Source organism: Doryrhamphus excisus, chromosome 1 (assembly GCF_030265055.1).
Source record: "Doryrhamphus excisus isolate RoL2022-K1 chromosome 1, RoL_Dexc_1.0, whole genome shotgun sequence".
Classification (NCBI taxonomy): domain Eukaryota; kingdom Metazoa; phylum Chordata; class Actinopteri; order Syngnathiformes; family Syngnathidae; genus Doryrhamphus; species Doryrhamphus excisus.
The window spans coordinates 32,552,952-32,578,291 of NC_080466.1; the positions used below are offsets into that span (position 1 = coordinate 32,552,952).

The 25,340-nt window shown below is 45.5% G+C and overlaps 1 protein-coding gene across 4 annotated transcripts in view; it reads left to right on the forward strand.

The window, feature by feature from the left end:
- Nucleotides 1-2,060: 2,060 nt before the first annotated feature.
- Nucleotides 2,061-25,340, forward strand: part of adcy8 (adenylate cyclase 8 (brain)) — a 45,071-nt gene continuing 21,791 nt past the window's right edge. Inside the window, exons 1-4 of one of the 4 annotated variants that reach the window (XM_058067453.1) lie at nucleotides 2,061-3,700; nucleotides 23,469-23,618; nucleotides 24,585-24,715; nucleotides 24,916-25,027. In XM_058067453.1, the coding sequence (XP_057923436.1) occupies nucleotides 2,780-3,700; nucleotides 23,469-23,618; nucleotides 24,585-24,715; nucleotides 24,916-25,027 (1,314 nt within the window). In that variant the 5' untranslated portion in view covers nucleotides 2,061-2,779. The remainder of the gene's footprint in view (nucleotides 3,701-23,468; nucleotides 23,619-24,584; nucleotides 24,716-24,915; nucleotides 25,028-25,340) is intronic. The other 3 variants (XM_058067432.1, XM_058067422.1, XM_058067443.1) reach the window with 3 other exon arrangements.

The window sequence follows — 25,340 nt, forward strand, 5'->3', positions numbered from 1 at the left end:
TCATATCCAGCGCTACCTTGGCATAAGAGTGGCCCAACTAACCAGTGCTATTCACATTTTTACATCTCTCTGATGATCTCGCTGATGCTAGCGTTAGCCATTTAGCAACTACGACAATCAGGGGCGTCACTAGGTTCTGAGGACAGGGGTGACTTAGCCCCCTGGAAATGCACAGGATATGAATGAATGTAGTAGACATTAGGAAATCCAAAAAACAAATAACAAAAAAGAACCGGGCTATAACTTCCCCACTTTTGGACAGATTAGGTAGAGATAATCAGTCGTTTTAGGCCACCATTACATTTGAATGAAAACACATGCCAAATTTTTTTGAGCACATTAACAACATCAACCATCAAGTCTGTCAACAAAAAATACCTACATATACACGTATTACACAACACATTACACAACTGTAGCCGGCTACTTGCTGGGTGGCAGCATCAAAGTGTGCCATCTGTTTTTCAGTGAGGCAAATCTGTTAATCACTCTGTTGTGACTCAGGTTCAATCTGCTGTTCGCTCTGGGCTGGAGCTAATTGCTACCAGCAGTGATGAATACTTACTTTTTTCAAAAACATAGTATAGATAAAAACTTATTTCTATCGGCGATTAAATGTGATTAATTGTGAGTTAACTGTGGACAAAATGTGATTAATCGCGATGAAATATTTCAATCGATTGACAGCCCTAGTAGAAACATATCACACATATCACGTATTTTCATTTTGTGACTAAGGGTGTACGTACTGTATGAAGCTGATTCACTGCATACTATGAAGAACACCTCAGGCAACATGAAGCTTGCCTTTGACTACGTTCTGCGCAGCTCAAGCTTAAAATAATGGAGATTGTTATGAGCACAAAATGTCATGTCTAATTTGTCAAATTTGTGAATTTGCAGTGAACTGCTAGCATATCTCCACCTATACCTTATCGATAAAACTGGATGAACATTTTGTTTAATGGATCATCTTTGTTAACCAGTGGTGTTCACAGTGCAGCCCCGGGGCCCCTTTGGCCTGCAGTTGGTTTCTTTATTGTCCCTCAGCATATTGTTAAACCAAAATGAATTCATTATTAAGATGTATTATTCAATTTCATACTCATTGGCTTCGTCATCCAAGATGTGCATGTTGTGTTTGGCTAGCTTTGCACATATTAACCTACAGTACAGCTTTTAGCATCTTTAGCATCTTCTTGATGTTCTTGATGGGGTTGTTGTGCAGGTAACTTGCAGGTCTTGCAAGTCATGCAATGTCCCAACAGAGACACAGAAAATGACTTTTCAACTTTATTGACGATTTTAACACATGAAAAAAAATACGCCAACAGTAGCACTCAATTCCAACATGGTAAAGTCACGCATTTCCGTTCGTCCCAACACCAATTGCACTGATAGCCATCGAGGTGCATTCACAACCACTGGAATTTGAAACATCAACATCACAACACAAGCAGGTTGCCAGAGCCATGTGTCACTTATCCATTTCTGATCAAATTGTGCAGAATGCACTGAAACAGCGGAATGTAAATGCACCGCATATTTCTTGCACATTACCAGTGTTCTGTATCGCTGCCGGTTTTGCTAACACCCAACCCTACTCACAAGGGTGTAACTTTGGGTCTACCATGGGGGGAGGGGGTATTTATTTATCAAATCATTTACATTTAAATCATTTGCCATCATTGAAATTGGCTGGATCTGATTTTTGCGGGGGTCATGTCTACTCGCTGACGATGTTTCTTCTTCTGATGGTCAACTGGTGAAGATGATGGCACGATGAAGACCTCAAGTCACCGTTACTCATCAATAGGCTGATAGATGCTGATAGTGTGCATGATTGGTGGTATGATAACGATATGATATGATATGTTATGATATGATACTATGTTTACCGAACACGTGCATAACACATGGTCAGGAACCTCATGACTTGAACGAAGCTTTGCACTGCGGTGTTACTCGCTACATTAACCTGCCTAACTCGCTGCCGTGCTGGAAGCGCTGCCCCCTGGTGGAGGTCTGTGTTGTTACACCCGACTGCTTAGAAGTACCTTCTCGAGGTGTCGCAAAGACAGCCAGCCGGCCGAGGGTCTCCTCTGTTGGTCGTCAAGGTCGCGCGGGGAGCTGTGAAGGTCAGCCGCTTGTCAAACCACGTGACTAGCAGGAGCTTTTGTTCGTCTTCAAATGTCAGTCGATGAAGGAAGAGATGACGTCAGACGAGGTCACTACTTCGGGAGGAGGAGGAGGAGGAGGGAGGCTTTTTTGACATATTTTATGTAGGCTTGTGTTGAGTCCTCATCCCCCCTCCCTCGCTGAGCCAGGTGTTGCATGGGAGGAGGAGGAGGAGGAGGAGGCTGCATGACATTGAGCACAAGTTGACCACAGTCGTCATGTGATGGATGTCCCGGAAAGACGCGGGAATGTGAAGAAACATTCCGGATGTTTTTCGGATCCGACAGCGTGACCCCCACTCTCCCAGCCTTGTTGTGTGGCGGACGGTGCTTCGAGCCTCTGTCCGGACACGCGTGGGGCTAATCCTCGCCTCCTCCTCCTCCAGCATCATCATCATCATCATCCTCATCACAGTGCGTGGACCGTGAGCCCTTTCCTCCGCGGCATCCCTGGCGTGACAATGACTTCCCCCCGCGTCGGCGCCGCCTCGCGCCGCAGCCCCACGGAGAAGAAGCACGCGCCCCGGGTTCCACGCGCACAGCAGGACGTGTTCCGCGCCAAGGCGCTGAGGTAACTGACCCCCCCCGCCCCCGGCGCCAGCATGGAGCTGTCCGAGGTCCGCTGTTCGAGTGCCAGCGAGGAGCTGTATACCATCAACAGGACGCCGAGCAGCAGCGGCAGCAGCAGCGGCGGCGGAGGAGGAGGAGGAGGAGGAGGGACCACCGACGGCACCGGCAGACCCAAACGGCTGCTGTGGCAGAACGCGGTCCGACACATCACCGAGCAGCGTTTCATCCACGAGCAGGGCGGGGGAGGGGGCGCCAAGGAGCCCTACGAGCCGCAGCAGGACGCCCGGAAGCAATCGGCGGGCCGGACGTCGTTGGGGGAGCGGCACAACAACGGCGGCACCAAGGTCTTCCCCGAGCGGGCCAGCAGCGACCTGGGCTTCCTGCAGATCGACTGCGCGCCCACCAACTCGGACTTCTTCCTCAACTGGGGCTACACGTACCGCGGCGTCATCTTCCCCACGCTGCGGAACGCCTTCAAGTCCCGAGACCTGGAGCGTCTGTATCAGCGCTACTTCCTGGGCCAGAGGCGCAAGTCCGTGGTGGTGATGAACATCCTGGACGTGGTGACCAAAGTCACCCTGCTGGTGCTGCACCTCGGCATGGCCTCCTCGCCCATGGACCCGGTGAAGGGCGCGCTGCTGGGCTTCTTCGCCGGCATAGAGGTTGTCATCTGTGCCTTAGTGGTGGTCCGCAAGGAGACCACCTCGCATGGATACCTGCAGTACAGCGGCGTGGTCACGTGGGTGGCCATGGCCACGCAGATCCTGGCCGCGGGTCTGGGCTACGGCCTGCTGGGCGACGGGGTGGGCTACGTCCTGTTCGCGCTCTTCGCCACGTACAGCATGCTGCCCCTCCCCCTCGCCTGGGCCATCCTGGCCGGACTCTTCACCTCGGGGCTTCACCTGCTGGTCCGCCTCCTCCTCTCCCACAATGCACCGCTCTCCACGAACCAGGTGAGTGCGCGCCTGCCGACGTGTCTCCTTCCCTCGATCCTTCGCGCTTTTCCTCTTCCGCTCGTTCGTTGTCTCCATCTGCCTTTCCTAGCCTATTTTAGTCCTGGTCGTCCATGTGAGTCTCTTCCATCAGGACCGCCATAGGAGCGGTCCACGTTGTAAAACTAGGACCTCCAAACACGCACACTCTTAGCGCCTCCCGCTGGTGATCATTTCCACATCTTTTATACAGCATTTATTTATTTATTGGAGTCCTGCAGAGATGGAAGTCATTCAAGTAGAATCCATCTTTTCATTTTACGCTGCTTAAAAAGTGCTGACGTTATGATGTGTAATCTTCCTGACATGGAAGGTCAAAGGTCAGGAGAAGGATCTCTAATGCTGCTGATGACCTGATTAGATGCTAGATGCAAGTCAGATAAGAACTCACTAATTCATTACGACTAATTCCGCACTCATGTCCGACACAGGAAGTGAAGGTTTTTAAAGAACACGTTCACGGAAGTGGTGCACCATGATGCCTGTCTTTCCCATATCCCATTCCCTTTTCCCGGACTAATAATAATGTGTGCCACTGTCAAACCGTGGCTATCCTAAAAGCTTTATTTGGTGTACAGTCAATGTTTTTAACCCACAAGAAGCCAAAAGAACACTTTAAATGTGCTAAAATGTGTCCAAGACTTATTTTTACTTAAACTCGTAAAATCATGATGTTGATGATAGGAAACACTTTTGGAGTGGTTATCATGTGGTTGTCATGTGGTTGTCATGTGGCCTGGTATTAGGTAAAATTGAATTGAATTCATCTTTATGTATTTTTTGGATAAATTTAGCATTTTCAAGCATAGCATTGTCACATTGGTTTCAGACCGACTGGCATAAGTGAATTTCAGCATGGAATATTTTCTTAGGTAATATAGAATATTTTTGTAGTTACAGCAGATAGAAAACGTGTTTTTAACTTAGTAAATCTTATTTTTACCATTATTTCATGTCTGCAGACATGAAATTACATTCCTATAGTCACTTTTACACGTTCACATTGCGCACGCTACGGGATCACGGCAGGGACACGAGATTACATACTACTGAGCTAACTAGTTATGCACCAGTTATTTATTCCAAACCTAAGAAAGGCTTTCAAATGAAGTGGAGGAGAAGGACAAATTAAGAAGCCAAAAACCGACCACTTCCACATGGAATGGGAGGAAAACGGGCCATGGCTGACTCCACGCAGTGTGAAGGTGATAATATAATCGAATTTCATGTCTCATCAGTGTAACATAGAATACTTCGAACATGTCTTTCAGTATAATAAAAGGCCATAGCCAACCACGAAACAGCTACCATTTATTAATTAGTACATTTTTTAAAAATATGATGGTTGATACCTGTTTAGTTGTCGATACGAGCGAGTGAGCAATGTTCAAACCACGATGTAGCGAGGGCTGACTGTATAAGGCATTCAGAAGATGCATTGAAAAACGTGATGCTGTGTAGTATTCTATACTGGTCACTAGTCAGTAATCTTACTGTAATGTTTTATTGTAGGTTTAAACTATCTCACAACAGCCACAATAATAATAACATCATCATGGTAATAATAATCATAATAATAACACAGGCTACTGTCGAAGCCGTAAGCCATGACAAGCTAAGACTCAACTCTGAACCTGCGACATCACCTGATTATGTCTACTATATGGGGTAATATATATAGGTGACTATAGGGATGTTACTTCATATCTAGAGTGCTCTAATTAGGATAAAAACGTTATGGTTTTCTATGCTTGAACTATGAAAATATTTGGTTTATAAATATAGAATGTGAGTCTCTGTTGTTCTTGAGACAGACATTGACCAGTCTTGCCGATGGTCAGCCGCAGGGTGCCCTGCATGCGCTTACACGTACGTGAGTCCATGTGCCAAGCAGCCGTTTAGCATCCGGCATAACCAACATTTAAGATTCCCAACTCCGCCTTGTTCGTCTCATCCCGTCAGGCTCGGAATAGCCTCCATCGATCCCGCCCGTCTCTTTAGAGCCTCCAGGGGCCCCCATGGCCCCCCCATCCTTTGTCTGCGGCCCGATGTATTGAGCGCTGTCTTTCCTTCAAAGCCACAGTGTTCTGATCTTCTCACTAAGGAAACAATAAGCTGGTATTGACTCCCCCACCACCACTCCCACCTCCCACCCTCTGCCTTCCCCCTCTGGAAGAAATATCACATATAACAATATAACATTGGACATTGTGCTGCTATTGATGGCTGAGTCATTTAGTCTTTTTAACAGCTCTTAAAAGAACAAACGTGTCTGTAAATAACAGATTAGCTTGTTTGACGGCATCCCAGTGTGCGCGTGTGCGTTTGTGTGTGTCTGTGTGTGTCTGTGTGTGCAAGCTCACTCTGAGGGGTTTTCTGTGAAGCAGAGGCCATTATGAAGTCAACAGTTATCTCGTAGGCATTCACACACAGACACACACACTTACCATTTACACGTGCACACGTTTAAAGCGTGAGCTGTGCCGGCGCTTCCTCTTTCAAGGTCAAACTCGGCTTACCTGAAGCAGCGGCTGTAGAGAGGAGATAAAGTGTGAAAAAGGAGAAAAAAGGGGGCAAGTGAGGGTGACATCAGGCTCCATCGTATGTCCTTAACATGCGATAGAACGAAAGAAAGTACAGCTCAGCACAGAATAAAAGCTTTCCAATGATCAGCATTTCTTCACAACAAGCTGTTGTCTGCTCAAGTCACCTCATTTGATGTCTTTTTATCAATGGGCTGTTAAAATGTCAAACACTCAGCTTGTTTAGCTTATTCTTTGGCTTATCCAGCTGTGATATCCGGCAACCTTGTTGCTACAACTTACCTGACATGGTTCGAAACAAAAGCTGTGTCTCATTCAGTACCGTTGTGGACTTAAACTTAGGCTGAATCCCAATTTACGATCTATGGGAATCTATGGCGAGGAAGCTAGATGTGGCTCTTCTGATGACTGCATCTGCCTCTCAGATATTTCTTAATGCACTAAAATTCATTTGAATCCATCCATCCATTTTCTACCGCAATGCGGGTGGCCAGAGCTAATACAATATTTTTCGGGTCAGACACCAAAACACGATTACTACTGGATAATGGGGTAGCCTATCTGGGTCATTGAGATGTCAGGTGGTAAACTACCGCTTTAAACAAATAGGGCTCTATTTTCGTGAGTGGCGCAGCGTGGCGCGCCCACACCTCCATCCCTCTCACCAGCGCAGGTGGCAAAGAGGGAGGAGAGAAGGCATGAAAGGGTTAAACACATCTGAGTGTCATCTTAACCAATCAAATGAATGCCTCTCATTGCCTTTAAATGTCATCTGTTCTTGGGACTTACATTAAACACAGCAGCAGGCTAATCCAGGCATCATGCGTGTGATCCACCTGCAGTTATGCTCTGCATCGCCAAATAGGAGAAACCTTTGATGGTATATTGTCGGTATCTCCTCCTCATCCACCTTGAGGGAAAATGAACAGTAAAATAAAATATCCTACGTGATGTTAATCTTTGGTTTTAGTTGTTAATTATTAGTTCTCAAATGGGTCACTTTCTCTGCTTCCATAAAGTCTGTGCTGCATGTTGGCTCATTTGCATACAAACAGTGATTGGAATTTTGGGATTGGTTGAGGGGAGTGGAGTAACGGCGTGCGTGCAGCACAGCCACGGAGATGAGCAACGAGTGAAACGGTCCTCTGCTTTTTCTGGCAGAGTTGTCACTTCTAAAATATGGATTTTTATAAAATGGCTTTCAGAGTGCGAAAATCTGAAAACACCGGCTTGACGATTTGGTACTGACTGCCGAACCACTGCTTGACAGAAAACCTTATAATCCCAGACCCGTGACGGGAACTCACCAGAACTAACCTTTGATGACAAGCCAACAATTCTCCAAAATGAATAGTAGAAGTAGTTCCATGACGGATTTATGCGCATCCGTCCTTTCTTCCTCTATAGTTTGGTGTATCGCATGGTTCCGTCTGCATGTCTGTTTACAGCGCCACACATAGATGTTCCTTGTGTATTACATCATTTTAACCCAATCATTTTCACTTCTCAACCATTATTCCAAGGTTTAAAAACGTCCCTGTTTTGGCCTCTATGTTCCCCCGTCCTTGATGTTCTCTGTTCTTTGCTTTGTGAGAGTCACAGTACATTTCGTTAAGCGTAGATTCCCCTCACCAACGAGCTATCAAGCTAGTGAATGCTTTTAAAATACAACTTCCAATTAACAGCCCGGGTCGTGAACAATAAACTGATGCGACCGGATATCCAGCTTGACAAGTAAGTAATACGGTTCCACCGGTAGAAGCCTCCTGGATCGATTAGAATCAGCCATAAATCCTGAGATTGGAGAGACATGCCCCGGCTATCACAAGACTAGAAACTGGTCCATCTCTTAAACAACGCGAGAGCCTGGGCTTCCGGTGAAAGCAGTGTCACACATTCCCTGTAGAAGACGAGAATAGATGTACATTATAGCCTAGCGATCTAGTTGATCATATATTAGGTATTGTAGGAACAACATCCTACTAAAAGTACTCAATGAATACAGAGATTCACATTAGCACTCAATGACAACATCAGATCTTCCCTTTTCCATTCCCACATAGTGTCAGCATTTGGGATCAAGTATAAGTGAAAGAAAAGGGGGGAAATACAGTATAGTAGTTTCTGTGCACCGTGGGATAAAGTTAGACGGTGCGTTCATAGACTGTCATACGAAGTGGGACATTTGTATAATTGTGCAAAACTGTCATTTATATGTGTTATATGTGTGATGTATATATTTTTAAAATAAAATGATGGCCCATATTTCTAAAATTTCCATCCATTTATATCAAATTTGACGTCGCGCACCCCAGCCTTATAACATGCTTGGGGATATCGATTGCTCTTTTACACATTTGAAAATACAATCTTACGACCGCTGGCACATGTGCCAGGTTTTGTGGACCCCAGAGCAGAGACATGGGCAAGATGGAGTAAAAAAGGTATTCAATTATAACAAAAGGCACTCACAAGGAGGAAGAACCAAATAGCAGCAAAAGACGCCGGTAATTTATCTCCCCGTGACAAACAGATAAAGGAAATAAAGTTATACAAGGATTTCTAGCAATAGTGGCAGAAAGACCACGGTGTCCACAACGCTGGCAAGGTGAAACAACAATCTGACAAAGAATAGCTGGACTGCTTGCTTTAAGAAGACTTCATTGTAAATGATGTAGAGGGGGGGGGGGGGGGGACCTCTGCAGGGCTGGAACGAGACAGCAGATGGCAGCAGACAAGCAGCATGCAAATCGTGACAGTACCCCCTCACCCCCCATTTTTACGATGCCCCCAGGCGGCCCACATGTTTTTTTTTCCTGGATGAGTGAGGGGTCGCAGATCCAGGAGTGGGAGACCTAGAAGAATTCCTCTGGTCCATATCCCTCCCGCTTGAGCTGATATTTCTATGTCGATCTGCCAGCTGCCTTTCATCCCCACAGTGCGTCCAAGAGCAGCAGGAGCATCCCGCCAGATCCGATGCGCACCTCTCAGGTGGCGGTGAATGGATGGCAGGGAGACAAGCTCCTAATGCCTTGCAGACAGACGGGGTGTGCCAACAGGTAAACCAGGCATGGGGCCCCAGCTTTTAGGGGGTAACGCTAATACATGTACTGCACAGAAACGACAACAATGGGCATTTACAATGCAATTATGAAACAACGACATAGCAAACCCCCTTGGGGGGCCCCCAGCAATTCCCTATCTGCCTTCAGTATTGGCTCTAAATTTGCGCGAGCTGCAAGATTTGTTTATGTTTTGAGCCCCCAAGAACCCCTGCCCCACCACTGCTTACAGAAGGCCCTCCAGACCTGGGAGACGAACTGTGGCCCCGTCAGGCACGAAGTTGGAGAGTATGCCATACCGTGTTGTGCAAGTTCAAAAGAATGCGTTCAATGAACATGTTCATTTTTTGGAAGATTGTTGAACTGAATATTTGTAAATGAAGAACTTGAACTCGTTGGGACATCCGGATACATAGCTACATAGCTCCGCCTTTACTAATTGATTTCATTTCAGTTATCCCCGACAAGAGTAACTAGTTACCAGTAAAAGTAACTATTGCATTACTCGCCCCTGCTTGCACCCCCCCCCCCCCCCCCCCCCACATCAAAGACGGGTACCATTACAGAGGTTTGAATTTATTGCAGTTGACAGATGTTTCTGTAGGTTTGAGTTGCTCATACAAGACGTGGACAAAGTTTTTTTTTTACATAATGTACATTCGACGTGTACGAAACACTACCGTATTTGTGAAGTGAAATCCTTGCCAGGGGGGACGGTAACCTAAAGAACGAGTGTCCTCCAAAGGGTGGCTGGAGTCAGGCTAAGAGATCGGGTGAAGAGCTAAGTCATTCAGAGTAGAGTCGCTGCTCCTTCACATGGAGAGGGGCCAGTTGAGGTCATTGGAACATTTGGGATGCCTCCCAGATGCTTCCATGGTGAGGTGTTCCGGGCATGCCCAGCTGGGAGAAGGTCCCAGGGCAGACCGAGGACACGCTGGAGGGATTACGTCTCCCAGCTGACCTGGGAAGGCCTTGGTGTCCTCTCAGTGGAGCTGGATGGTGGCCGGGGACCGGGAAGTCTGGGCATCCCTACTGAGCTGAGACTGCTTCCCCCGTGACCTGGACTTAAGCGGAGGAAAATTGATTGTTTTTTTCTTCTCCCACAGTGTCCATAAAATTGACATGCACATGCTCAATCATGCAAATTAATTGATGACATCATCAAGACCCCCCCCCCCCCCCCCCCACTAGTGTATCATGATATGCTTGTTAGCGCTGACTGACCTCTGCTTGTCCAGTTCTTTTTCTCCAGCTGGAGGATCACTAACAAGGGTCTCAGGGGGATCAAGCATCTTCGGCCTCCATCGTGGGCCTCGTCCTCAGCTTTGGCGCGGGACAGCGTTAGCAGACACTGCACTCAGTCGCTCTAAATGTTTAATGAAGCTTTTAATGGCGGCTCCAAAAATGTCTTGTTGCCACAAAAAGCTTTTTGTGCTTTTTGTGTTGAATCAGAGCAGACCTACAATCATCCATTATGTTGATGAGTTGATGCTAATGCTGATGATAAGACGTTTAATTAATTAAAATCTACGTCCGTGTCATCCTCATGATGTCATGCGTGACGCCAGTTCCAACTCTGAAGGTCTTGCCTTTTTAAAAATGTCCTAACTGAATTGTACGACCCGTTTGCCACTGAAGCCCAACTTTAGACCCCTCCCACCCGCTATATAATTATATATATGAATTATATTATTAGTGTTAGGATGGCCGTGTCGTTCAAAAGTCGAGACCAACTGATCATCTCAACCATCAGCTGCGTCTCTACAGAGAATTTGGTGGAAAGTCCCAAGGTTGAGCGTGAGGATGAGCAGCAGGTGAAGAGCTGATGACGCATGGCGATGTTCCATGCTCATATGTCTTCATTAAGTCACCAGCACGTCGTGCAGGAATGTGCCGGAAGCCCCTGTCACGCTCACACGTCAACACACGACACACCAATCAACCACAAACACTGACTTTAAATATCACATCTACACACTAAGGTGCCATAATAGAGTCTTTTATTGTGGAAAAGATGTGATTGTGACTGACAATTCAAGACTCATCATCTTTTCAATTGTCTCATGAGTCTCTAATTCTCTCATGGTCTAATGAATGTCTCATGTGCTCGCAAGTATTCCCTAATTGTCTCATGTAGTCTCTAATAGTCTCATGTGCTAATTGTCATGCTCTCTCATGTCTCATGTAGACCTCTAATAGTTCAGTGTAGTCTCTAATTGTCTCATGTAGTCTCTAATTGTATCATGTAGTCTCTAATAGTCTCATGTAGTCTCTAATAGTCTCATGTGCTTATTGTCATGCACTCTCATGTCTCACGTAGTCTCTAATTGTCTCATGCATTCTAATTGTCTCATGTAGTCTCTAATAGTTTCATGTAGTCTCTAAAAGTCTCATGTGCTTATTGTCATGCTCTCCATGTCTCATGTTGTCTCTAATTGTCTCATGTGCTCTCATCGTCTGTTTCTCATGTCTCATGTCTCTTAATTGTCCTATTATGTGGTCTCCTGTGACCGATGTTGTCATGATCATCCACTAATGTTTGCTTTGGACACTAGTGACTTCATTTTGTTGCGGCCATGTTAACAAAGATTAACAAAGATTGATGATTATATTCTTAATGGTTCATCTGTCTGAGGCTTGGCACCATCCCCCAGTGTCAGGTGAGGCGGTCCAAGAGAGACGGTCCAAGAGAGACGGTCCAAGAGAGGCGGTCCAAGAGAGGCGGTCCAAGGGAACCAAACTAGAACCAAAATGAAGCAATATTTTGTTTAGGACGCATAAGGAAGAATGAAGGTTATCCATCCATCCATTTTCTATGCTGCTTATTCTCACAAGGTCCGCGGGGGTGCTGGAGTCTATCCCAGCTGACTTCGGGAGACGGGGTTGTCTCCATTCCCACCCACATTCATACCAATGGACAATTTGGAGTGGCCAATTGGAATGTTGGAGGAAAGCGTAGAGCCTGGAGAAATCCCACGCACAAGGAAAACACCCAAACACCACACAGAGATGCTAACCCAGGTCATCCCACTCTCCTGACTGTGTGGCCAACATGCTAACCAACATGCTAACCACTCAACCACCGTGCGAGAATGAAGGTTTTGAAGATGCTAAACATGCTAACAGAGTTGCCAACAAGGCTACACGAACACGTCCTAGGGGCGCCCTCTCCTGGCTTGTCAGGGTGTGCTGGAGAATAACGTTTAGTCTTATGGTTGGAGGCTGATTTGGGCTTATTCTCCACACTGAGGATGATTTGAGGCAGAATTATCTCCCAGTGGTAATCTATTCATAGCGCTCGTCCGGGTCAGCATTAATGAGATTATGGCAGGATTACGCTTATCTCTTTGAAATGTGGAAAAACAGCAGGTCGTCGCCAGCGAGCAAGTCAAGCATTCGTGTGCTGTTGGACCTGAGGAACTTACACCTCTCACTCTCAAGCTTTGGACTCCAAAGGTTTGGACTCATTTGAATGTTGACAACATTGGCTTGGCCCGCCCATCTGGGCTTGGACCAGCACCTCTTAGCGTAGACAAATAGAGCAGTTTGACACCGGCCAATGAAATTGTCAAGATGGTTCTCTTTGTGTTCCCGCACAGGTTGGCAGCACTTGGACATTTGCTTGTCAGACCTGATGATGTTCATGCGGTAGGAACGTCATCGGCCTCTGGCAAGGCTGTTAAATGTGGCCGACGACTCCATTAGTGCTGAGGTGCACTTCGCGTCTTTTCTAGCTCTCTATTCCTGCTGCTGGCTGGCGCCGCTCTGTCTCGTGGGACCTTTAGTGGCGACTACATTTCAGATCGTTCCTCTCACCCTCAGGCTGTGATCGTGATTCTGTGTCCCTTCAGGGATCCGCCACCAAAGGAAGAAGAAGCCTTGGTCATTCGTTCAGTACCAAAAGAACCCTTGTTTGCCGCCAGCTAGCTTACTTCCATATTACCTCGTATAATAGGTCAGGAGGAAAACGGTTAAAAGGGGGTGCATGCTACCTATGGTGGCTCCTTCACCAATGGTTCATCTCCTTCCATGCAGAAATGCTGGAACAGAACAACTTTGTTGTGTTGAAAAGCCGCATGGCTGGGGGGGAAGGGGGGGTGGTCTGCTCAGTCTTTCAGTGGGAAGCGGACAGTGATAGTAATTTGCCTCTGAAACTGCTCTTTAGTTGTGAAACGATGCTGTGTAGTATCATGTGCTATCATGTGGTCCTTTAATATATATTTTATTTTAATAGTTTAATATATATATGCTCTCACTCATCGACTGCCATGTGGTCTCATGGAGTTTTGATGCTCTAATGTGGTCTCATGGGACCACGTGCTGCCATGCGGGTCAGCCTTCAGTCTCCATTGACATGATTATCAGCGTGTTCATCGCAGAACCGCTGCCTTCCCGTCCCTCTGCACTTCCTGCTCTGAGGAAGAAAAGCCAGCATGTCCATGACATCAAGGAGACAAGCGGCTGCCAAATGTCAGCACGCCATGGTTGGTGGCGGGCGGACTTGGCTAAACAACCGCTGCGGGGTCAAGTGGCGGATTAGCCTTGAGGTGTTTTGTCAGAGGTCGGAGGTCACTGTTATAAGACCACTGTAAGCCTTGTTCGACCTCAGTGATGTTTCATCATCTTCTCATGACATGACAACATACAGCATGTGGACAAAAGTATTGGGCCAGTGAATAACATACTGTACGGTGTTAGGTAGCTAGTGGTGTCACGACGCCGTGTTGCGTTACCGGCACACCAAGATGTTGACAGGTCGCGTTCCAAACAGGATGTGCAACTAGTGTGCAGCACTTGGTCCAACGTGTCAGCTTCCATCATACTTTTCTCCTCCTCATTGCTGATACCCCCTCATCGCTTTGACTGGCTCCATCTTGCTCCTGTGGGCGTCGCCTCCTGTTGCTGACGACACGTAGCGCAGCGTGCTTCTACTTCTGATATGTTCATGCACATGCCAAAATAACGTGTCTCTTTAATGCCCAGCTCAGGCACTATTTCATCCAACCAGATGCCTGAAGAAAGTCAAGAGTGGAAAAGATAAAATAACAATGGTGAACGGAGGAAAGGATAATGATGTAACAGACATCCAAACCCCCCCACACGCACCCACAGACACACGCATGCGCACACACCCAAAACCTCCAGTGCCTTGTAAGCAAAGTGCATGCCAGTCAGGCATCTTGGGATGGAGATGTGGAGCGTAGATCCGTGTGTTCTAGATTACTGCTGACATCACTTGTGGGTGAGGGAGGGGGGTGGGACCAGAACTGGGACAGACTTGACGTCAGCAGCAGACATCCATAACATCAACTTGAATAGAGACCATTCAACTTCTGTACCAGCCTGCAGTTTGTCTTCAAAGAGACGATTATAACCATGTAGTTTGGTGTGACCAATATCTTCCCTTGATGCTTCCTCACACAGTAAGTGCAGTGAGAACAATATTCTCCACTCAAGCCCTAAAAGCAATCCAACAGCACTTCACACAAAAATATCATTCATTTGTAAATGAACCAAATCACAACTACATTTTGGATGGCCTCCTTTTGGCCTTGAATTATGATAATTTTTTTCGAGGGGGGGGGGTACAGGAATGCAGGAAAGTACAGTCATCCCTCACCACTGTGCTGTTGGACTTTTGTAGCTTCACTCTATAATGGCCGCCATTACATTACATCAGTGAGACATAATCAACCACAGGAAGTCCGCTGTCTCGGAATAAAACAAGGTCACCAAATGCTAGTCTGTGAATCTCTGTTATGTTTTATTTATGTCCAATATGTCTTATGTTCTGTTATCCTAATATATGTACGTGTAAAGGAGACTACGGGGGTGTTATTTCACTTGTGGGGGGCTCTAATGATAAACATTTAATTTAGAAGGTCACAAACTATAAAAATATTACATTCATACATAAGTCATCCATCGTCACCAAAATTCACTTATCACGGTCAGGTCTGGAAGCAATTAACCGCAGTAAACAACGCTTTAGTGCAATTAATTATAAGTTGATATCAACAATATTGTGTTATGGAACTGCTTTTTTGTAAAACTCATACATAACAATGATTACATGTCATATGAACTATTGCAGCTGATGCTGTCATACGTGTATTAAGTACTGTAGGTGAACATATGCGTGCTATGCTATGCACGCTTCTTAACCCTTTTTTTTCTCTTTTTAGTGGGGCCTTAAACCTTCTTTTTCATGTTGTGACCTAGAAAAAGTCACAATGTTTTCTAGGCCTACAAACAAATGTGCTGCAGGCCCCCTGGCCGCACTTTAGACACCCTCTTGGTAGCACCAAAGCCAAGGCCAACCGTCATTAACATCTGTCATGGAGTCCTGCGTGTGTGTGTTGTTTTTACTTGGGTGCATTCCAAATATTCTGCCAACATCAGCGACTCTTTACTGTCACAATGTTTTCATCTTGTCAACTGGGATATAAAAGGTAATATCGTGGCGGATGGAACATCTTCATGTCGTCAGCATTCCCAATCCCAGCGTGCCAAGCAGAATTAAAATCACAGCCACGCCCACAACCCCCTACCGCCCTGCAACGTGCTGGACGCAGCCGCCACTGCTGGCACGCTAGTGTGGATTCTGCAAAGACTAGTGCTGGCAGCGGGAGGGCTCACTCTGCCAGCTGCTCCTCTTACATGTTTGTATGCAGCAATGCACAGTGCACACCATCAAAAGAACTCCTTAAAGGAATCATGGACGTGTCGAAGTAGGGAAACAGTAGCCCCAAAATATAGGGGGTCCCTCAAGTCTGGACTCACAGGCAAAAATGCATATACTATTTTACAATAAAAAATCAAATCAGATTTCAAATGCATAGTTTAATATATATAATTGCAAATTAACAATGGTTAGAAGTGCTATAATGCTGAAGCTACTTACCATTGAGAGACATCTTGATGTAACCTCTTTTCTTGAGAAACTTTGGACTGTCTAGTCCAGGGGTGCTCACACTTTTTCAGCATGCGAGCTACTTTTAAAATGACCGAGTCAAAATGATCTACCCACTACAAAACATCCATTTATTGTCAAATGTATTGATGATTATTTGTACGTACAATGTATGTTGATGTACCTTACATAACCAAATGAGCCAATATTGCAAAACACACATAATTAACAATTAACATTTTTTGTAATTACCTCCACATTACTCCACATTTCCCTTCTTTGGTACTGCGATGGTAGAATGGCATATGAGGCAAACGCACTTCGAAAAAGACATTGTGAAAAAAAAGTCCACCTCCCATTCCGTATGGAAGTGATATGTTTTTGCCTTTTTACTTGGTCCAGCTCCTTCACTCATTCTAGTGACCATAAACTTTAGCGAGGGCTTAAAATCTGACGCAATTCGCCGACTAGCTTAGCACTTTGCATCGCTGTTTACGCATGAGCGGTGACCTAAAGGTCAAAATTCAGTTGTCATCTGACTGGTTGTCCTGTATGTCAATCAAGTAACGGGGCTGGATGATAGGCTGACATCGTAAGTTCTGCTGCACTTAGAGACGTTGTTTGATTTGATTGGTCACCCGAAGGGCAACATTCAGTTGTCATCTGAATGGCTGCCCTGTATATCAATCAAGTGACGGCATTGATGCGAGGATGATATTTTTTTAATGTCACGCCGCGATCGACCAGCGATCGACCAGTACCACCTCCGCGATCGACCGGTAGATGGCGATCGACTTAATGAGCACCCCTGGTCTAGTCTCTAATCTAGTCTCTAGATCCAACACATATGGCTGCCTATGATGCCTATGCCTATAGGGGACCTATGATGCTTTCCCCTTTCTGACCTATAAATGTAGTTAGAATGTTGGATTCTGGTGTTAAATGATGCCAAAGTTTCAGACCATTTGGAAGTGATCCCTGAAAGACGTTTATGATGGCTCTAAACCAGGGGTGGGCAAACTTTTTGACCCGCGGGCCGCATTGATTTACCAAAATTGATGGGGGGCCAGACTATATATTTTCCACATATAATTCTAACAATCCATCTGGAATGATTGTATCTGTAAAAGTGTCATGCAACCTCCTATATGTTTGTGTCCCTTTTTCAGGAGCACTTTGTAAACAGCAGACCACATCAAATAACCAAATTGATCAAAAAAAAGCCACCTAAACCATCAAAAGGTTGAGTCAAGCCATGATGCCAGGTTGGACGTTTCAATGAAATACTTTGGAAAGAACAGGCTGGCCGTATTTAAACACATGCCGGGCCGGATGTGGACTCCGGGCCGTAGTTTGCCCACCCCTGCTCTAACCGCTCGGTTTCAGAGGGCATTTTAAACCCGGAGGTTTACGGTGTTAGCAAAGTCTCCCAAGTGTTTCTTCGCGTTTAAGGGAAAGCTACATTTGTTTAAAATTCCTAAAGACGCCCCCATCAGGCACAAGTGGTTTAGTTCCTGATCCCCTCCCAGCAGAAGAAGTGCATTTCAATCTGTCAACGGACAGTTTAGTGAACACGGGCCACTACGTGTCACGCTCTTCAGTGACACAGGTCAGTCTGTGATTATATTCTTGTTTCTCCATTTGTTTTGTGTCGCTCTCCCTCCTCCTGTGTTCCCTGCTCAGACCCTGACACCTCCTGAGCTGTGTGGAGCGTCCTAACTGTGTTTATTTTGGGTAAGTCATGGAACAAAAGCGCTTGTCTGTGTAGCATTATAGAGTGCGCATACAGGGAGTGGGGTTGCTAAGAGCTGTTTCCCACAACAATCAGTGGGTCTAAAATGTACACACACCTTAAATAATTGTAAACTAGGTGTTTATTATACGTAATTTGTTTTTATTTATGAAATGTAATGGAATCATAAAACCTAATTTTAAGGTCAAGGGACCCCCTAGATGTTTGTTTACATGCTTTGTCTCCAAATCAACTGGGCCCACTTTTTCAACAATTCAATGTCAACAATGTCCAACAATTCCTCAGCTGGACTGCAACAGTCCCTCAGGTCAAAGTTCATCCATCAGCCTCATTGATTGACAGGAGGGTCCAAGCCCTGTCCATCCAATCTGATGAAACATGAGGGGCTAAACTGCAGAAATCCTGACTTGTAAGAAGTTGTAATGATGACGCAAAGACAAAGAACTGTTGCCAAAAGGTCTTGTAAGACAGGGCTGGGAACCTTCTTGGCTAAGAGAGCCACGAAAGCCACATATTTGAAATATATTTTCTTTGTACATTTTGGCTGGATACATTAAAGTGCATAAAAAAGTTCTAGATTTTGAATTTTTGTTATTTTTCACGCTGTGATTTCTGTAACGGTTTACTTGAAAATATCAGCGAAAAAATAAATGTCTACAGTAAATACATTTTGCCATGGGTTCCCTTCCCCTGGTGTATGAGCTGAATGCAAGGAAGATGACGAGATTAAAGTCTCCTTCAGGCTGCTCTCTGTTCTGGAAGGTTACTGATAGCGCTGAAATATTCATGTGTGTTTGGCTTGCTACCTATCTTGCCTTTTGGACGGAGGCCTCACAGCTCTAATGAGATCTCGCAGCGCTTTTATTTATTTTCTTTGCTCCTTCAGATGCTGCACTGCACTGCAAAAAAACACTAACATAGGATTATGACTGGGATTTTATGCAAGCTACATGTGGAAAATGCTGAGCTTTATTTAGCATAACTATACATACTATTGTCTAGAACAGTACGCCAGTGGAATTTATTGAGCAGATTTATTTTGGCAGAGATAGACAGATTGCAAGAAATAATATTCAATGTAAAGGTTATACGTTCATTATTATTTGACTGACTGTTTTCTCCGGGTACTCCGGTTTCCTCCCACATTCCAGAAACATGCTAGCTTCATTGGCCACTCCAAATTGTCCATAGGTATGAATGTGAGTGTGAATGGTTGTTTGTCTATATGTGCCCTGTGATTGGCTGGCGACATCATCCATTCTTTTTCTTCTCTTCTTGTTTACCTTTGAGTAGTAAGGACTCTGCAGCAGAAGCATCCTGCACAACTCTAACATCAGTGAAATACTTTTAGTTTTGTTCCAATATCCATACTATCCTTATTGAACACTCATTTGCACGTTGCTGTGCTGTAAACGAATGTGTTACGACTCGCATTTACCAGTATCACCATTATCACCAGTATCACCAGTATCACCGGTATCACCAGTATCACCAGTATCACCAGTATCACCAGTATCACCAGTATCACGTTTACCAGTGCTACACTTTCAGAGCATATGAGACCCAAGGGTTTGCCACTGGATTCTGGAAGAATGAACCTATTTTGGTCCGTCTGTTGACTTTTCTCTGACAGTGTCTATAGATGGATGTGAATTCATGTATAGCTACTATATATAGCCGTGTTAGCGCCATGGATTTTCTTCACAACCTAACAGTTATGTTTGTGTCAATTGCACAAATGATTACTGAGTAATGTGTGCATTGCCATTGCGATGAAGTCAAATCTGATCTTTGTGATGTTGTGGCTGGTCAACTCTCCTTCGCTGTCATGTGACCTTAAAATAGGAGGCTACTTGCAGGTCACAAGCACAATAGAGGACAAGGCTGTGGCTGGTGTGTGTGTGTGTCACATGTGATCACTGTGACTATTATTAACCTGGCAGCTTGTTGTCCATGTAACATGTTCCCGCTCCTAATGAGTCCTTGTTAAAAACATCCACATCAGTGGCGTTTGCCTTTAATGAGTACACTCCGTGTGCCGTGTGTTCCACAACAACATGCCGTCGCAGCTGCCGCAGCTTGTGGACTTTTTCATTTTGGTCTCCGTGGGAGGGGCTGAGGCCTTCAGGGGCAAGCGAATAAATTGAATCAGCGCTGATGGCGTCCTGGGAGAGATTCACAATAACACAGAGTAGCATGCCGTGATGCACCCGGGGGGGAGGGGGGGGTGCCTCACTGTGTGTGCCTCACTGTGTGTGCGTGTCTTGAAACTACCGTCTAATCTGATACTCCCACACATCGTGCATGCGTGAAATAAATACTGTTTGCTTTTTGAGGGATGGAGTCCTGCCGTGGAGGCGGGTCGCCCACTCCCAATGAACGACCACCTGCTCTAACGAACGTCACATGACTTTCATCACTCTGACTAAGCATGCTTCCAAATGATGTCTTTTACTCCTCAAATGTTCTTTTTGGGTGTTCTTTTCACACTGAAACAGCGGCAAGGCACTCCATGACAATGTTGACTTTTTATCATTGCGAGTAGATATTCCCATATTGGGAATGTCCAGGCCGGTCCGTGTGTGCTGTGTCATGTCACTGATGTATCAGTAGGTTGTCTCTTGTGGGCCAACAAGTGTCCTCAGCGACCTTTGGCAGATGAACTAGTTCAAGACCTGCCTAGACTTGTCGGCCATGCTTACTACCCTGGGAATGTGTGTGTGCGCTTGAGTGCTGTAACATTGGCAATTTGGCTTTTGCACTATGTTGCATCACCTCTATTGTCAAAAAGAGGAGAGAGCACAGTGTCATGTGACCTACTTGCCATCAGAACGGACATGAAGAGAAGCGTTGAGAATGGCGTTATCATGCATGTCTCAATTGGTGCATTTGCACTCATAGGGCTCTATTTTCGTATACCAGGCGTGGTGTACCTGCCCAGCATCGCGGCGCAGCTCGGCGCACCCATACCTCCGCCCCTCCCACCAGCGCAAGTGGCAAAGAGGGAGGAGAGAAGGCATGAGAGGGTTTAACACAGGCGAGTGCCATCTTAACCGATCAAATGAACGCCTCTCATTGCCTCTCATATTTCAATTGCACACTCCCTCTGGTCTAAGGTGTTAGTCAATTCCTCTCTACTTTCTATTAGTGCCATGGAAGTTGACATTTTTGCTCTGTATCCTTATTGGCTGCCTGCAAATAATTGATTTTTATGTGTCCAAATGTGTCCAACCTGTTATTGAATAGCGTCTCAATTATTTTAGAAAGTTGCGGTGATAATGAATTTATGCTTTTCTTTATTTGTTCTTGTTGTTTCTTTATTGTTGTTTGTTTCTTTTGGCTTTTTCCTGATGACGGAGTCGCCAGAGCAGATTTTTTTGATCCGCATACTGATTTTGGCTTGAGCCCTTTATATTCCGGATGCTTTTCTCCGTTCTTAAAAATTGGTACTACTTTAGCAGTTTTAATTTTGCTTGGAAATTTCCCCCGTCCTAAATGATCGATTATTTATGTACATCAGTGGTTCTGCAATCTCTTTTTTAAAAACTTTTTTTAACGTTTCCATTCCAATTCCATTATAGTCAGTTGATGGTTTAGCTTTAAATTTGTTAACAATATCGGTGATTTCCTTTTTAGTCACATCAGTTAGGAACATGGAATTAGGATTGATTGTCTATAAATTCCTTTCCTTGCTTCACTGGCAAGACATTTGGGATCTTATCCTTCAATTTTAGTCCAATATTTACCAACTATTTATTGAAACTCTTGACTACCTCTTTCATATTATCATTTTTGACTCTTCTATCTATAAAATAGTGAGGGTCAACACTATTGATCCGATATTGATATAATATTGTTTTTATTCTTATGTATTAAATTTACTGTAATAGATTTTCTTACTCACTCTCAAATTAAGGGCCTGCATGGTGGACGAGCGGTTAGCACGCAGGCCTCACACCTAGGAGTCCTGAGTTCAATTCCACCCTCGGGTATCTCTGTGTGGAGTTTGCATGTCGTGCATGCGTTGGTTTTCTCCAGGTACTCCGGTTTCCTCCCCCATTCCAAAAACATGCTAGGTTAATTGGCCACTCCAAATTGTGTGAATGTGGGTGGGAATGGCCCATTAGTTGGGCTGTTATTACAATCATTTGGGAATATATGTATTATCAAGTAATGTTTCACAATGCTCAGGAATTCTGCTTGGTCTGGTTATTTTAGGATGCAAACTCAAACTGTACATTGTACACCCTGGGGTACACCCTGGACTGGTGGCCAGCCAATCACAGGGCACATATAGACAAACAACCATTCACACTCACATTCATACCTATGGACAATTTGGAGTGGCCAATTAACCTAGCATGTTTTTGGAATGTGGGAGGAAACCGGAGTACCCGGAGAAAACCCACGCATGCACGGGGAGAACATGCAAACTCCACACAGAGATGGCCGATTGAACTCGGGTCTTCTAACTGTGAGGCCTGCGTGCTAACCACTCGTTCGCCGTGCAGCCCTGTTTCAATCATTATACATTCAAAATACATTCAAAATGTTATCAATAGCAAACATTTTCTACCACCTGTGTAATACATATCATAACCTGGAAGTTTGAAGGCCATGCTCTTATCGGCATGAATCCATATTTCTGAAATTCTGATTGCTTTGAAAGCTTCCCTAAAATGACACACATAACGTGTGTGTTGGGGGGTGAGAGTCTTTGTTCATCATGGAGGACAGCTTGGCTGCCATCCTCTTCTTGCCCCCCCCCAACCATCTGTTCCAGAGGACATCCCAGGACAGAGCTGTCCTTCCTTAGAAGTTTCCTTATCTGCTCTGACCTTGTAAAGTGCAGTTGTCCTGTCAGTCCAGTCCAGCTTATGCTTCAGATGAACACCCAGGTTAAGATCTCACCCTTCAATGTCCATTGCCGGGATGTTCACTGGCGATGGTAGGTAGATACCTTATTCATCCCCATGGGGAAATTTGGGGGGGTAAAGGCGCTGACGAAGGTCCACAACCAGTTCCTTGGTTTTGCTGGCATTTATCAGGAGATGATTTGGCTGGCACCAGTTCACAAACTCCTGAATGAGTTCTTTGCATGACCATCGTCTCCATCTGGGATCAGTCCAACCATGGCAGTCATCAGAGAACTTCTATGGGTGGAAGGAGGGGGACAGGTGGCAAAGGTCAGCAGTGTAGCAAGTGGGGGGTGTGGGGGCTACACTGCTAAGAATAGTCTCTGACGCAGTCCCGGGTCCTCCGGGCAGTTGTTGAGGTAGTCCACAATACAGTATGTGTATTAAGACTGCACTAAGGAACACCGTTTACTTATACTTAAGTATGCCAATTGAAATACTGCAAAAAAGATGAAGTGGAACTCATCATCATCATCATCATCATTAGCTCGTATTGAGACGCCTACTGTTGTCATGTGACTTACTGTGTGTGTGTGTTGCAGGTGGCGGCTCAGACCGTGTTGTTCATGTGTATGAACACGGCTGGGATCTTCATCAGCTACCTGTCGGACCGGGCTCAGCGTCAGGCCTTCTTGGAGACACGGCGTTGCATCGAAGCTCGCCTGCGTCTGGAGACAGAGAACCAGAGACAGGTGAGACCTCCTCATATTCACCTGCAGGTTGGACCCCCAGTCCTCCTGTGGCCATGTTAGATACCCTGAGCAACATCGTAAGCCCCAGTTTGTCCTGGTCATGGTCATCAGTCAGTGAATGAAGAGAAGGTCTTCAAGCACTTGCTTGAATGTTGGATGAAAGTTGACCTACTATGAAATTATGGACAATCTCCTTTCATTGGTTCTTAACATCCAAGAGTAAAAAGAAGGTTGACTTCAGAGTTTGCACGATATCTTCATTCTGCTGTGACCTCTAGATGTCCTTCCACACATGCGCACGCTTGCATCAGTGCGCATGCTCCTCCCATCCAGCAGCGATGTGAAGCATCATGAAGCACGTTTGACGAGGGAACCAAGTGATTGATGGATTTCTGTTGACAGTACACAATGTTAGCAACTCTGCTAATGAGCCTGCTGACGGGAGACAAACATGGATGCCACATTGATCCACTGCTGGCTGTGTCTCTCCCTCTCACACACACACACACACATACACACACACACACACTCACACACACACACACAGTGAGTGGCGTTTGTTTACGCAGTAAAGTGGATGGTGTACAAGACACAGAAAGCTTTTATAGCATCTTCTTTCCTGGAACCCTCAAAGCGTGCTGAGCTCAGCCATGGTTGAAATGGGGGAGGAGGTGTGACTTGAACATGAGCCAATCACAGATGAGCATGCGTGTAGACCAGATGATTGCCATTCTATGAGAATGCTTCTACAACGTTTGTTGGCTTTGTGGACCATCACAACTGTTGTAGGTCTGATTGTCTGGTGCCGCAGATGATCCTCTTCCCGTTCATGTTCATCTTGTCCACATGCAGTCCAAATGTTGTGGACCCCCCGTGGGCACCATCTCAAGAAGAAATTCCCAGATCCAAACATTGTGTATCTGTGGTGACAGCTAAATGACAGCTGAATTGAAATTCTCCCCACAGGAGAGGCTGGTTCTGTCTGTCCTGCCACGTTTTGTGGTTCTGGAAATGATCAACGACATGACAAATGTAGAGGACGAGCACCTCCAGCATCAGTTCCATCGAATCTACATCCACCGCTACGAGAATGTCAGGTGAGGCCTACCGCCATGAAGCCTGTCAGCGGACGAAAGAGCGACGCGACAGCCCTCAGTCACAGGCTGACGTATTCGTACTGTCCAAAAAAACAATGACTGTGCTGCTTTCATTGTTGCTCATCTTATGAAGTGTTTGTCAAATGTGATTTTGCTTCTTGTGATCAACATGAAAAGTGACATTTCCCCATTTTATCCAGCATTCTTTTCGCAGACGTCAAAGGCTTCACAAATCTCTCCACCACACTGTCGGCACAGGAGCTGGTCCGAATGTTGAATGAGCTCTTTGCACGCTTTGACCGCCTTGCACATGTGAGCAGATGTTTGTGTCCCATGTGGAGTCTCAATGCCATTCCTCAGGCTTTCTGCAACTGTTCTAGGCTTGGCGCGCTCAGGGTGAAGCTAAGGAAAAGTAGTTGAGTGCAGAGTCACACTGGTGACGGAGTTGACCTCGTGAGGAAAATAAATGTGAGAGCGTCGTGGGTCGAATGCTCTCCTTCTGCCATCTTGTTTCTTCCAGTGACGCAGTGTTAAAAATAAGACATTAGGTATAAGACGTTACAAATAAGATGTAAAAAATGACATGTAACAAACTGTCTGCATTGTTTGTATGTTAGGCAGGCAG